This window comes from Hyaena hyaena, unplaced genomic scaffold (genome assembly GCF_003009895.1).
Source record: "Hyaena hyaena isolate Hyena2069 unplaced genomic scaffold, ASM300989v1 scaffold_103, whole genome shotgun sequence".
Classification (NCBI taxonomy): domain Eukaryota; kingdom Metazoa; phylum Chordata; class Mammalia; order Carnivora; family Hyaenidae; genus Hyaena; species Hyaena hyaena.
Window position 1 is genome coordinate 1,367,559 of NW_024080735.1, and position 13,851 is coordinate 1,381,409.

Sequence of the window (13,851 nt, forward strand, 5' to 3'; positions counted from 1 at the left end):
ACGTTCCCACCAACAGTGTAGGAGGGTGCCCGTGTCTCCACATCCTCGCCAGCATCTAGAGTTCTCTGGTTTGCTCATTTTAGCCACTCTGACTGGCGTGAGGTGGTATCTTAGTGTGGTTTTGATTTATATTTCCCTGATGAGGAGGGATGCTAAGCATCGTTTCATCTGTCTGTTGGCCATCTGGATGTCCTCTTTGGAGAAGTGTCTGTTCATATCTTCTGCCCATTTCTTCACTGGGTTGTTTGTTTTTTGGGTGTGGAGTTTGGTGAGTTCCTTATAGATTCTGGATATTAACCCTTTATCTGATATATCATTTACAACCACCAGAATAAATTTTTTAATATACTCACTCAAAAAATTGTCACTTGTGATTATATTTAAGAGCTATCATCTTTCAGGCTTTGAGCCCACTCTTCCCAACTGGCCTTAAACACAGTGGACATCTAAAATCCCTTTGGTCTGAGATACAATCTCTCTGCTGGCCGCAATAACTGAGCCAGACCACCTGGTCTATGTGAATCACCGATGTGAATGCCAATAGACCTCACGCTGCGTCTCACATGGAATTTGGACAAACTGACAACATGTGGCCATTAAGTAACCATCGATTTAAGAAATATCTGGACTACGTTAAGTATAAAGGAAAAAATGCAACTTTAGAGGAGAAAACTCTGACAAACTTAACCAAGTAACCAGACTTAACATGACCAATAATTACACAAAGGGACACTCTGAGCCTCCTGAGATGACGCTGAGGACAACTCACCACCCAGGCAGTATTTTGCCCAAAACGCCTAAGCTGAGACCTATCAGGAGGAAATGGTCACGTAAGTTTAAACTATGAGGCACTTGGGAAATGTCAATGTCATGAAAGCACTTCCTCCCCAAAGAAGCAGATTAAGGTTAAAGGGTCACGTTGACTAAACAGTGGGTTTGATCCTGGAGTGGATTTTATGTGAAACACAAAACTATACAAAATCAAAAAGAAAACAATTAAAATGGACATTTTGGGGGCAACTGGGAAAATCAGAACAGACTGTATGTTAATATTCTTGTGTCAGTGTTGAATTTCCTGAAATGGTGTGAAACAGAGTAACCGTCAGCCACGGAAGTAGTTACAGATAAAGTGTCATCCTGTTGTCCATCATCTTCAAATGGCTTGGTGAAAACAAAAAAAGTATGAGCGTGCATGCACACACACACAAATAAACGTAGGTTTTCTGCAGAGACTGAAAGGAAATGTGGACATGCTAGTGAGTGGTACCCCCAGCTGAGGGGCATACAGGTACTAATCGTACCGTTCTTTCAACTTTTCCGTAGGTTTCAAGTTTTTCAAACCACAGCCCTTAGCAGAAGCCCTTTAAGGACTCTGTCAAGGAAGGAACACCAGGTGGATGAACGAAGGGTCCCATCTAGCAGCAAAGAGGGGCCCCACGTATCCATCTCCTTACAGAAGTTGTGCACTGGATGAAAAGGTTCAATAAAGGACACAGGCCTCTGGAAAGCAAGGACTCCTAATTCTTCATGGGCCTTATACCACCTTCCCGAGTTTACCAGCCCATGCCACACACTCAATACACGTTTGTGGAATGCATACAAACAACATAGATATTAACTATCATTTTGCTACAGGCTGAACACTACTAAACAAGCCTGAGTGGCTACATGACTGTTTAAACACCATTATCTGTGGGAGTCCAATCAGCACACGCACTTGACTGAATGTGGTAACCGAGGAAGAAACTGCTGAACAGTCAGGAACTAAAGCACGTTACGCACGGGGAAAGGGAAGAAAGTCAATGTGCCCCCGCCTCACCCTCTCTCACCATGTGCCCTAAACAACTCCTACTTCCTGCGTCTGCTAAGCCTCCTGCCTCTCACCCCTTCCCTCCCTCACCGTCCTGTGACTGTTTCTTCTCACTACATGCCATGTACTCCTCGAACCACATACATCAATTTTAGTGTCACTAACTTAAGGCCAAAGCCACGATAGACACGGTGTCACGGAAAACCCCTTTATCAGACCTCCACGCACTGCCTCAAAGGTGGCTCCCGCACCGTCCTTGCTTACTGAGACACTGGCGGCGATTTCTTTGCTCTACGGACATTCAAGCCCCATTACTAGGAAAGGCTGGTCTTGCAAAAAAAACCAGTCAGCTTTCAACTCTCCAGCTGCCTTTTGTCACAAAACCTGTGGTCTTAGGCATGTTAGTGCTTGACTTAAATGACAAGTGGGCCAGCGAGCATTCTCCTTCCCCAGGTGGCCACACTGTCCTTACGGTGATCTGCAGGCTCCATGACACCAGCCACCGTCAGTAGGGCCAGACCAAGCGGTATACATCCTTACACCACTATCACTACTGGGAAAACAGCTTCAAACAATGACCCTATTATTGACAAGCACATTAGTTTCTTAAGCATTAATATAAAGAGGGCCTTTTCCTGTCCAAATCAAGGTTACTGGGACAAGAACAAAGAGAAAAGAAAAGGCTACATGGTTTTTGTCACCCCTCGTTTTCAAAGCATTTGGTTCAGATGACACTGTGACATACAAAGAGTGTACCTTTCCCTGGATGCTTCATCCGGGATACCCAGGCATATTTCTCGGTCGAACCTTCCTGCACGTCTCAAAGCAGGGTCTAATGAGTCCGGGCGGTTAGTGGCTCCAATAACTAGGACCTGAGCTGTGGCAGCCATGGTATTCAGATCTAGTAAGAAGCAGACACAGGATGAGTGATGAATAAGACCCTATAGATGGAGGATAATCAAGTTTACAGAAGTGGGTTAAGTGGTTAGAGAGAGCAGTTTATGTTTTGATGGCAATGTGTACATGAAACTATCATTTACCAATTATCTCATATGTGAAAGATGTGAAGAAAACAGACACAATTTTGTCCTCAGGAAGTTCACAATCTAACGGAGAAAGCCACGGGACACATTCTGTGACACACAGTAATAGGTTTAAACAAAGCATCACAGGAATCTGATGGAAAAGTGCAGATTCTGACGGAGGACCGAGGGAGATTCACGGAGGACGTGATGTGTGGGGAAAGCCTTGAAGGATGAGGACACCAATAAGTGGACACACGTTACGAAATCCACATGAAGACATGGCGTGAGTGACAGCACAGGCATGAACACGCGTGTCGGGCTCAGACTGGGGAGCAGCTCTGCAGCGGAGTGTGCCAGGAATGAGCAGTGCAGGTCTCACAGCAGACACGTGGCATGGAGATGGGGTGCGCTACCATCTGTGTTGCTCGGGCTTAATCTAGACACAGTTGTAGGAATGACAGACTGCATGGCCCCAGGTGTAACTTTCCCGTGGTTTACTGGTCTCAACTGAACCAGGGTGGGTCAGTGGGGAGTGTGAGATCATGCTCCTCACGGGTAACAAGGTAGTAAGATGCTAAGTACTTTGACAGCTGAGACATGAGAAACTTGTAGAATATTTCTTAGCCAACAGGAAGCCAGGAAAGGGTTTTTCTGATAAGGTTTATGTTTCGGAAAAACAATTTTAATCGTAATTTGAACAGAGTAAAGAGGAATACAGGGAAGAGCTGGCTGTGGTCTGCTCCCAGCCATCAGGTGAGAGGAGAGAAAGAAGGAAGGTGGGGAAGAAACAGGAAATGGTCAGGTCCAGGGTAGCTGCAGGCACAGCAGAGGGGACAGAGAAGGGAGAGACCAGAGGACCTCATCTGGACGACAAGGAGGGTGGGGATGCTGCTGGCCGAGTGCAGAAACAGGAAAGAAGGGAAAGGGACAGAGTGGGTATCGGAGGAGAGGGCCTGGACTCAGACAGACTGACTGTGATGGATCTCACAGGCAGGCAGGAACAGGCATTTGACGCTTCTCGAGGTTACAGATGGAATTCGTGTCTCATGGAGAGCTGCACGGGAGATGGCTGAGAGACAAGCAGAAGGAGACCGAGTACGAAGCTTGCAGAGCACCTCCGTTTGGAGCACTGGGGAGGAGGGACGTATGGAAGGGGACTGGTCAGGCTCCGCCGGAGAGCCAAGGAGAGGCCAGAAAGACAGCAGTGGCACTCAAGCCACGTGTGTCAACAACAACCAGGACGAGGGGGTTGGCCACATCAAGCGCCATTGAGAACCACCAAACTGACACGTGTTGGCTGCTGCTCACTGCCTGCCAGGTACCAGGGTACAGCTGCCCGCAGCCAGCCCCGCCACACCGGCAAGCGGTAGGTTTATAGACGAGGAAACTAAAGAACAAAGGTTTGGAAAGGTAAGTGCTGTGATGCCCCCCAATCATTCCAGACTTCGCTTCAAAACGATGGTGGAGGCGGTCGTGGAAGAGAAATACAAATGTGTTTACTTGACAGTGACTACACCTTTGGTAAACCTTGGAGTGAGAAGAGAGGCACAAGGTGGAAGGTTTCAGTGACAGAGGAAGGCTCTTAAATCTTGCTGACAACTGCATAAAAGCTCAAGGAAGCGGTTGTGCTATGAGGTCGCGGAACAAGCAAAAGAAAGTACAGGAAATGAGCTGGTACCTCATGCTTCAGGCAGCATCACGAGCTGCACGCAGGCGTTCACGTGAGGACAGTCTGCGTGTGCTCAATGCCCCCGGGGCTGAGGCCGGGATGGGACCAAGTGTGCCCCGCTGCTGGGTCATGTGAGTTCTAACGCCCGCAGCCAAGAGAGCGAGCAGGGGATGCTGACGTACAAGAGGAGAACTCTGCCCTGAAGAGTACCCCGCAGCAGTGAAACAGGAGAATAAAAGGCATTCAAACGGCAACATTTCCCACAAGTACTGTTAAGATACAAGCAACAAGGGGCGCCTGGGGGGCTCAGTCGGTTGAATGTCCAACTCTTGATTTCAGCTCAGGTCGTGATCTCACAGGTCGTGAGTCTGCTTGGGATTCTCTCTCTGTCTGTGCGCCTCCCCACAACGGCTCTCATGTGCCTGCATGCTCATGCTCTCTCTCTCTCAAAACAAACAAACAAACAAAAAAGATACAACAACAGATCATACAGAAGAAGATATATGGTGCAATCCTAGCATTGTAGGACGCAAAACAACATCAGTACATTTCTGTGTATGAATGCATTAAAATAACTAAGACGCACTCCAAAAAATTAATGATACGATTCTTTATGAAAAGGATTTTGTACTCTCAGTTTTACTTTACCTGAATACCTCGTATCCTCACGTGCTACTTACATGTTAAAATAAACACAATTTATTATTTTAAAATAAACTTAGTGTTTTTTAAAAAATTTTTTAATGTTTTATTAGAGAGAGAGAGAGACAACGTGAGCAGGGGAAGGTCAGAGAGAGAAAGAGATGCAGAGTCTGAAACAGGCTCCAGGCTCTGAGCTGTCAGCACAGAGCCTGACGCGGGGCTCGAGCCCACGAACCGTGAGATCATGGCCTGAGCCGAAGCTGGACGCTTAAGCGACTGAGCCACCCAGGTGCCCCAAAGTGTACTTAATATTTTAAACTGACCGTCCATGCAGGTTAGGAGCTGGGCCACAATCCTTCGTTCCATATCTTTTGAAGCAACTTCTCTTTTGGGGGTAATGGCATCGATTTCATCAATAAAGAAGACACAGGGTGCATTTGACTGGAAATAAAAGTACCACAGAAGGCCATCATCAATATACTCCTTTGACTGCAGCAGTCTGAAACAATCTTGTCACTCGGGTCGTTCGCCAAGAGAACAACACTAAAGAAGGCAGTTCGCAGTGCTGTGCCTTCGGACGCGGACAGAGGACAGTGGGAGACAGCACAAAGGATTCCAGCTTGCAACCTCTTGTCACCCCATGGTCTGCAGGGACCAAGTCACTGACATTCTTCCATAAATGAGGTGTATCTGTGATGCTATGAAATACAAACAGGGAGCAGATGCGTGTCAGGCTAGAAAACCTCCCTGAGCAGAGGCCAGTACCGCCTGGCTGTGTGGACCACACTGGGTAAGGAGGGTGGTAAAGGCCGGGACGTCAGTGTGGACAGCGAGCACCTCCGCCAGGAGTCTTCTTCAAAGCAAGAACCTGAAGGCGTGGACAGAGCAGGCGAAGACAGAATATGGGCCACCTGGGGCAAAGTCACAGACACAGTGCTTGCCAGCGGCTGGGGGAGGTGGGTGCGGGGCAGTGGCTCACAAGTGTGAGTTCAGGCTAGGGAGAGGAGTGTGGGTGGCGGTTACACAGCATCTGAGTGCACTTCTGTCACACCACACAACTGTTGAAAATGGCAACAAACAAAAAGGAGGATCAGATAACGTAAAAATTTAGCTAAAAATACCTAGACACACAATCTGCAGCATGGCTCATTCCTAGCTATTTGGTGACACTGACTTTACTGAGTCAGACTCTCAGCCTGGCTAAGGCATCTCAACAGCACTGGGGCCCCCCAATTTAAGGGGGAAATCTGCCCATCACCAGTGGGCTGTCTTCCCAGCCTCCTCATGACAACACACACGAAGGAGCATCTACGACTGCATGCAGTACCCAGATATGAGAGTGAGTTACAGAAAGCGAGATTGCAGAAGGTACAGCAGTCTCTGTCTAGGACCCAGAAACCTCAGAGCAAAAGAGGAAAGAAGTGTGAGTGATGGGGGTCAGGATTTAGCCAAAGGAAAGCATACATTTTCAACAAAGAACCATGTGACCTGCTTGGACTTTCTGATCCACACACTTCGCTGCACACCTTCATTAGGTACCAAGGGGACCAGGAGAGAGGGGACCAGACCCCGCATTCAGCAAGCATCTGCTGTCAGGCACCACGCCAGTGCGGCTCTGCTTCAGAGAGACACAGAACCAGCAACCGAATGGTGCCATTTGCCTCTGAGTCTTGTCCATCACGGTTTCATCGTAAACATGGAACTGCCACCTGTCCCTGGCTGTCTATGCCCATCGTCTCACCATAAACACGGAACTGCCTCCTGTCCCTGGTTGTCCACGCCCACTTAACAACTCAAGCCAGCTCACTGGGGAGAGGGTAGCATCTGGAAGAGTTCAGCCCTGCTCTGCACAGTACCCTGCCTGCCCCTTCTCGGCATCTTCCCGGTGCTGTCCACATCTCTGCCAATGTCAGTTTACAGAGCAAACCAAAACCATGGCTTATACAGTTCCAATTTTAAAAAATATTTTCTCTGAATCACTAAATCCTACACATGAAACTAATGTTACACTGTATGTTAACTAGAATTTAAATAAAAGCTTGGAAGGAAAAAACTATTTTCTCAATTATTACTAAAATACAAGTTTTCTTTTAATTTATTACCAGCTTCTATACTGACCATGTTCACCAGCCCTTACATATTCAGGGTGTAAATAAAGACATAAAGTTGATCTTTTCACTTTTTCTTAGTTTTAACCATAGTGACTCTCAAGTGTGCACAATGTCAAGTGTGCACGTCAAATGTGCACAATGTCACAGCATCTACAGGGCATCTGCCGTGTGCTGGGGACACCACTGAGGGTTTGTAAGAATCTTCGCATTTAATATCCTCAAACTGCCATGAGATTTGAGTAATATTATTTTCTTAAATGGATTTGAGAGAAAGGAAAGAGCACATGTGCAAGCGGGGAAGGGGCACAGAGAGAATCTCAAGCTGTCAGTGCAGAGACTGACGAGGCTCCCAAGACCATTAAATCATGACCTGAGCTGAAATCAAGAGTTGGACGCTTAACTGACTGCATCAGTTACTCCTTGAGTAACATTATTTACCCAGCTTCCTGGTGAGGAAACTAAAGGTTACAGTGGTTAAACCTCTCTTGTCCATGATCAGGCGGTCAGTGCTTGGCAGCACAAGGACAGGAGACCATGTCTCCGACTGGCAGGCACAGGCCTGTAACCATCACATATCCATGTTCCTAAACACCCACATCTTAATAGCATGAATTACAATTAGGATAAAACCCAATCTCGTAATTTCTCTGGTAACAGGATTTTCTTTGTACAGGTTCAATTAGGCAAACAGAGAAGAGTTTACCCTGGCATTTCTATGGTTGTTTTTATGTGATAAACCTAAATGCTAAAAATTTTCACACAGCTTACAAGTTGTTTGATAACTTAATTTGTGCAAAGGGAAAAAAAAATCTCACAAGGATAATCTATTTTCTTTCTTTTTTTTTTAATGTTTATTTATTTTTGTGGGGTGCCTGGGTGGCTCAGTTTGTTAAGGTGACTCTTGCTTTCAGCTCAGGTCATGAACTCATGGTTCATGAGTTTGAGCCCCACATTGGGTTCTGTGCTGGCAGCACAGAGCCTGCTTGGGATTCTCTCTTTCTGTCTGCCCCTTCCCTGTACACGCTGTCTCTGTCTCTCAAAAGTAAATAAACTTAAAAAAAATTTTTTTTCAATATTTATTTTTGAAAGAACACATGCACACATGCTAGTGGGGGAGGGGCAGAGGATCTGAAGCAGGCTCTGCACTGATAGCAGAGATCCTGATGTAGGGCTTGAACCCACGAACTGTGAGATCATGACCTGTGCCAAAGTAAGATGGTTAACCAACTGAGCCACCCAGGTGCCCCAGGATACCTATTTTTAGTAAATCCCCACTGGGTATGACAGCCCAGAACTTCTCACCAATTACAGTTACACTTGATTTCAGATTAAACAGACTATGTTATCAAATAGTCTGTATCAGTGGATCTACTTTAAATATTTAGCCATCTCGGGTAACAAATCACCACGCTTACAAGAGGATGGCCATCATCAAGCTAACAGACACTGGCCCTGGACGAGACAGGCTCTCCGTTGTAACCCCACATGACCAGACGGTCCGATGTGGGTCACTAGCCGACTCACCACTGCCTGCTCAAACAATTCTCTCAGCTTCTGTTCAGACTCCCCAGACACTCCAGATACAATCTCCGTGGCGGCTACTTTCAGAATTGGGAGGTCCAGTTCCTGGGGACAAACACATAAAAGCATGACCATTTTGAAATTTTACCTTCCCTTCCTTTTCCTTATTCAATCCCTCTCTCAAAAGTGAAAAAAAATATTTAAATTTATTTATTTATTTTGAGAAAGAGAGAAAGCACATGGGGGGGTAGACGGAGAGAGGGAGAGAGAGAGAGAAGAGGAAGAAGAGGGAGGGGGAGGGAGGGAGAGAGAAGGAGAGAGGAGGACAGAGGAGGGGAGAGAGAGAAAGAGGGAGAGAGAAGGGGAGAGGGGGAGAGAGAGGGGGAGACAGAGAGAGAGAGAGAATCCCAAATAGTCTCTACACCATCAGAACAGAGCCCGACGTGGGGCTCAAATTCACGAACCATGAGATTATGACCTGAGTGGAAGTCAGATGCTTAACCAACTAAGCCACCCTAGAGCCCCTCAAAATTCAATTTTTTAAATGATCTCTTTTCTGAGGAACTTCATCTTTTCTGTCGGTCCGATGAAAACCATTATTTAAAAATCTACAGTTTTTTTCAAACACAGAGACTAGATACTTCCACTCATTTTTACTTCATAGGAGTCATGGTGAAATTGTTACCTCTTCTGAATAAAGGGTCTTGAATCTCCAGAGACATGTTTCCCCTTGACTTACAGCTGAGCTAGAACAATTTAACAGGAAAGGGCAGGGGTTGTGACAGTGTCTCCTGCTCATCCTACAGGCACTTCTCACCCCTGCACCCAGAGGAGGAGCCAGTTAGGAGTCGGAGGACAGGTTCCTCTCACAAAGGAGGAGCAGCCGCTGCGGCCCACCAGCATGGATGGTACAAGCCTGCCTAAACCCTACTCATCCTGAGGCTATTCTGAAAATCACTTCCTCAACCACGGACAACCTGGGACCAGCCAGCATCCCGCACTTCCTGTCTCCCCCTCATTTCCACGAAGATCGTGCACAACGTTTACTTGTATGATGGCTGCTTAATGTCGGCCTCTCCTATTAGAATGAAAAGCTCTTTGAATGTAAAGCCTGGGTTTTCTGTACTTACCACTGTTTTCCAGCGTCTGCCATGCAGCTGTTATAGGGCACTTTGTTCAACAAAGAACAAGTGAAGCAAACCCGTTGCCCCTTAAGAGCGCTGATATCTCAGACCACTAACCTATTAGCTACTGTAACACACTACTCTTCGACCTGGAGTCACTGGGACATTTTGCATTTACCACTGAACAGTTTCCGAAAAAACTGATGGGATGAAAATAAGGTTGCTAACTTTTTATTTTGTCAACTAAATATTATTACCATCTCAGAAACGTTATTCTAACGCTAGAAAGTATAAGAACATGACTCTGAATGGAAATTTTCAGTATATTTATCTCTGTGAAAAACAATACAATCCTTGGCTTCCTCATTTATTGCTTTTGAGAACCACTGGCTTAAAGGGAAGGAGAAGGAACTAAAACGTACATGGTGTTAAAAAAAAAAAAAGGGTGTTTACAGCCGTATTATCTTGCTTCCCATCCAACCTTTGCCATATAAATTATTGGATGTATTAAAAAATAGCATCTCAAGAAGAGCAGAATGAAAGAGGTGAAAGATGAAGAGAGGATCAATCCTCCTGAGAATATGCCAAGTCTGGTTCAAGTTGACCAAAGAGGAAAACAAAGACAAAAAGAACAAAAGCAATAGCAGCAAGTGCATGTCGGCAAAGCTCACCCCTGCAATGGCATGTGCGAGCAAGGTCTTCCCGCAGCCTGGAGGCCCATGAAGGAGAACCCCACGTGGCGGGGTGGCGCCCAGGTGGTGGTACACCTCCGGGTGACGCATGTGGATGAGCATCTTGCAGACTTCCTAGCAGGGAATAAACAGGAAAGCGGTCTTTCACAGCCCAAGAGAGAAGGAATCCAAGTGAAGGAAACCTCTATTCTCTAACACAGCAGACTGACATATGACCTTGAGCCCCAGCTCTGGGACCTATGTGGGACTCCAGGAACCTCTCTGAGCCTCCGTGTCCTCAGCTGTAGTATGTACCCTGCACAGATGATGAAAAGTAACCAGCATCGTAACTGGTATAGAGTAGCCACTAGGCAATAAATAAAAGGATCCCTTACACTTCTGGTAGTGCATTTGAGTTTCTAGGAATTCGTCCACTTCCTCCAGATTGCTCAGTTTGTTGGCATGTAATTTTTCATAGTACTGTTTGTATAAAATAGTATTACTTACAAAGCACGAATCTTACGTACACCATAATTAGTGGTGGAAAAGCTGAAGGTACCATTTCTTCTCTCTCTCAGCACCCTGCAGGGTACAGGCCAGGTGTGCCCTCCCCCTTCCCAGGCTCCCTTCCAACACCCAGTTCCTAACAGAAACAAAGAGGCAGGCTTTGTGTGAATAGCTGATTGGCAATATTCCCATCTGAGTAAAATTCTGAATGTGAACTAACTTTTAATGTCGTATCATTGCCTCCAACATCTTCGAACTTCACCTTGGAGATCTGTAATTCCAGCCCCTTGGCTTTAACTGGTAATCAAATAAGGAGATGAAAGGATCAGTGATTCAGAAGTAACTCAGCTCTGTATTTAATAATGTTTAAGTAAACTGAGACCATGAGACACTGAAGTATTTTCTCATAAACCACACTCAGCAGGCCCCCTCAGAACGACAGCTGGGACTGGCGAAGCCTCTCTCATAGCATGCTGAAACCCCCAGACTTGCGGCTCACCTTTCCTCTGCAGGACGGCTTCTATTTCTCCATCTACTTCCTGAACGTCTTTCTTCCTTTTGCTTCCTTTGCGCTTCATCCTGCCTTTCCTTTTTCCATTACTCTCCAGTAGAGAAGAGTCTTTGGAATCCTGGAAAGAAAACAAATTTAAATATACCAGGCTTGAAATTACAATGTCAATGTTTTCTTAGAGATGGGTGTTATTTAGGGGCACCTGACTTGCTCACTTGGAAGAGCGTGCAACTCTTGATCTAGGGGGTCATAAGTTTGGGTGGAGAAATTACTTAAGTAAATAAGAAACAAAAAACAGGGGCACCTCAGTGACTCAGTCGGTTAAGCATCCAGCTCTTGGTTTCGGCTCAGGTCTGTGCACTGACGGTGCAGAGCCTACTTGAGATTCTCTCTCTCCCCGCTTCTCTCTGCCCCTCCCCTACTCACACTCTCTCTCAAAATAAACTTAAAGACAAAACAAAACAAAAAAACAAAAAAAAGATGACCATTATTTAAAATACCCCATTTCTTTTTTTTAAGTTTATTTTTACTTATTTTCAGAGAGAAGAGCATTTGTGTGTGAGAGAAAGAATGCGTGTCTAAGTGGGGAAGGGGCAGAGAGGGAGACACAGAATCCCAAGCAGGCTCCTCGATGTCACCAGAGCCTGATGCAGGGCTTGCATTCAAGAACTAGAAGATCATGACTTGAGGTGAATTCAAGGGTTGGATGCATAACCAACTGAGCCACCCAAGTGGCCCCTAAAATACCTCATTTCTGCCCTGGTGCTTGCACCTACCTTAGTTATTCCCAACCTCTCTGCTCCAGGATGGTTTCTGATGGAGATGAGCCTCTTTTCCATAGCTGTAAAGCTCAGTTTATATCCTGACACATTAAAACTTTCTTTCCAGATTCTTCTAGTTAGTTAATCTCTTGCTCACATTCCCAGGACACTGAATTGTGACTGTATTAGAGCTGGCCATAATCTGTCCTGTACTTGAGCAAGGCTCTTTTGTATCTCTCACAGAATCGTGAGCTTCTGGAGGTGAGACGCTAATGTTCATATTTTATTTCTCACTGAGCCTTTTACCAGTTGGTCTTTATGTGATGCTTGATGAACCACTAAATTAAATAGGACTATAGAGCAGCTTTGAAAGCCCTAAAAAGGTATAATTCAACTTAAGAGTCAAGCTATTTCCTTAACCTTGCAATAATGTCCTCTAAAAACATGATTAACAGAGATTTGAAAAAGGTTCAGTAATAATTCAAAAGGGGAATGTTTTTGCCAAATCAAAAGGCTTGGTTCTTGGAAACCACTTACAACAGTATTGTCCAAGAAAAACACAATGCCACATACGTAATTTTAAATATGTTCTAGTAGCCACATATAAAAAAGGGGAAATCAAGTGAAATTAATTTAGTACTTTAACAAAATATATTCAAAAATATTATCACTTCAACATATAGTCAGTATAAAATGTTGAGAGGTCTTATATTAATCTTTATAGTAAGTTTCCAAAGTCTAACATGTATTTTATGCTTATAGTACATCTCAACCCAGACACTAAATTTTAATGGGAAATATTTAATTTGTATTTACATTTCATAAAGTATACAGCTGAAAGAGTAGATTCACATGCCCGAGTTGTTCCAAACATACTTAGAAGTTTTCTAATAACTGAACTGAGTATTATTTTACAAATTCAGTTCCTCAGTTGCACTAGCCACGTTTTGAGTGCTCAAGAGCCAGGTGTGGCTAGCACTCACCACACTGGACAGTGAGCCCCAGGGACCTACGTGGGGCCTCGTGGGATAGATCGCTGTACATCTCCTCCCATTCTGCCAGGCATCGGAAAGAATCAATTAAGGGGACACGTGGATGGCTCAGTGGGTTAAATTAAATGTCCCACTCTTGATCTTGGTTCAAGTCACAATCTCACAGTTGGTGAGACTGAGTCCCATGTTGGGTTCTGTGCTGACGGTGGAAACCTGCTTGGGATTCTCTCTCTCCCTCTCTTTCTGCTCCTCCCATGCTCACTTGCATCATGCACCCTCGGTCTCTTTCCAAAAAAAAAAGAATCAGTTAAGGATAGTGCCCAGTGTGTTCACTTTGTGATAACGCATCCACCTTCACTTTTATGGATGGTATACTTCAACTCACACAGGTTCAAAACGAAAAAGGTGTCCACTTATTCGGGACATTTTCACGGTGTGCCTGTTTGTACAGGCTCCCTGTACAAACCCTCCCTGTGAAACCCCATGGCTGTTTCACAAGCTGACTTT

General features: G+C 45.3%; 1 protein-coding gene across 3 annotated transcripts in view; it reads right to left on the bottom strand.

Moving 5' to 3' along the window:
* The window catches only part of NVL (nuclear VCP like), an 86,137-nt gene that overhangs the window by 59,717 nt on the left and 12,569 nt on the right, over positions 1-13,851 (bottom strand). For all 3 annotated transcript variants that reach the window (XM_039235807.1, XM_039235809.1, XM_039235808.1), the window contains 6 exons: positions 11,580-11,709; positions 11,301-11,377; positions 10,574-10,708; positions 8,782-8,883; positions 5,470-5,587; positions 2,567-2,711 (listed from right to left, as the gene is read on the bottom strand). In XM_039235807.1, coding sequence (XP_039091738.1) covers positions 2,567-2,711; positions 5,470-5,587; positions 8,782-8,883; positions 10,574-10,708; positions 11,301-11,377; positions 11,580-11,709 — 707 coding nt within the window. The remainder of the gene's footprint in view (positions 1-2,566; positions 2,712-5,469; positions 5,588-8,781; positions 8,884-10,573; positions 10,709-11,300; positions 11,378-11,579; positions 11,710-13,851) is intronic.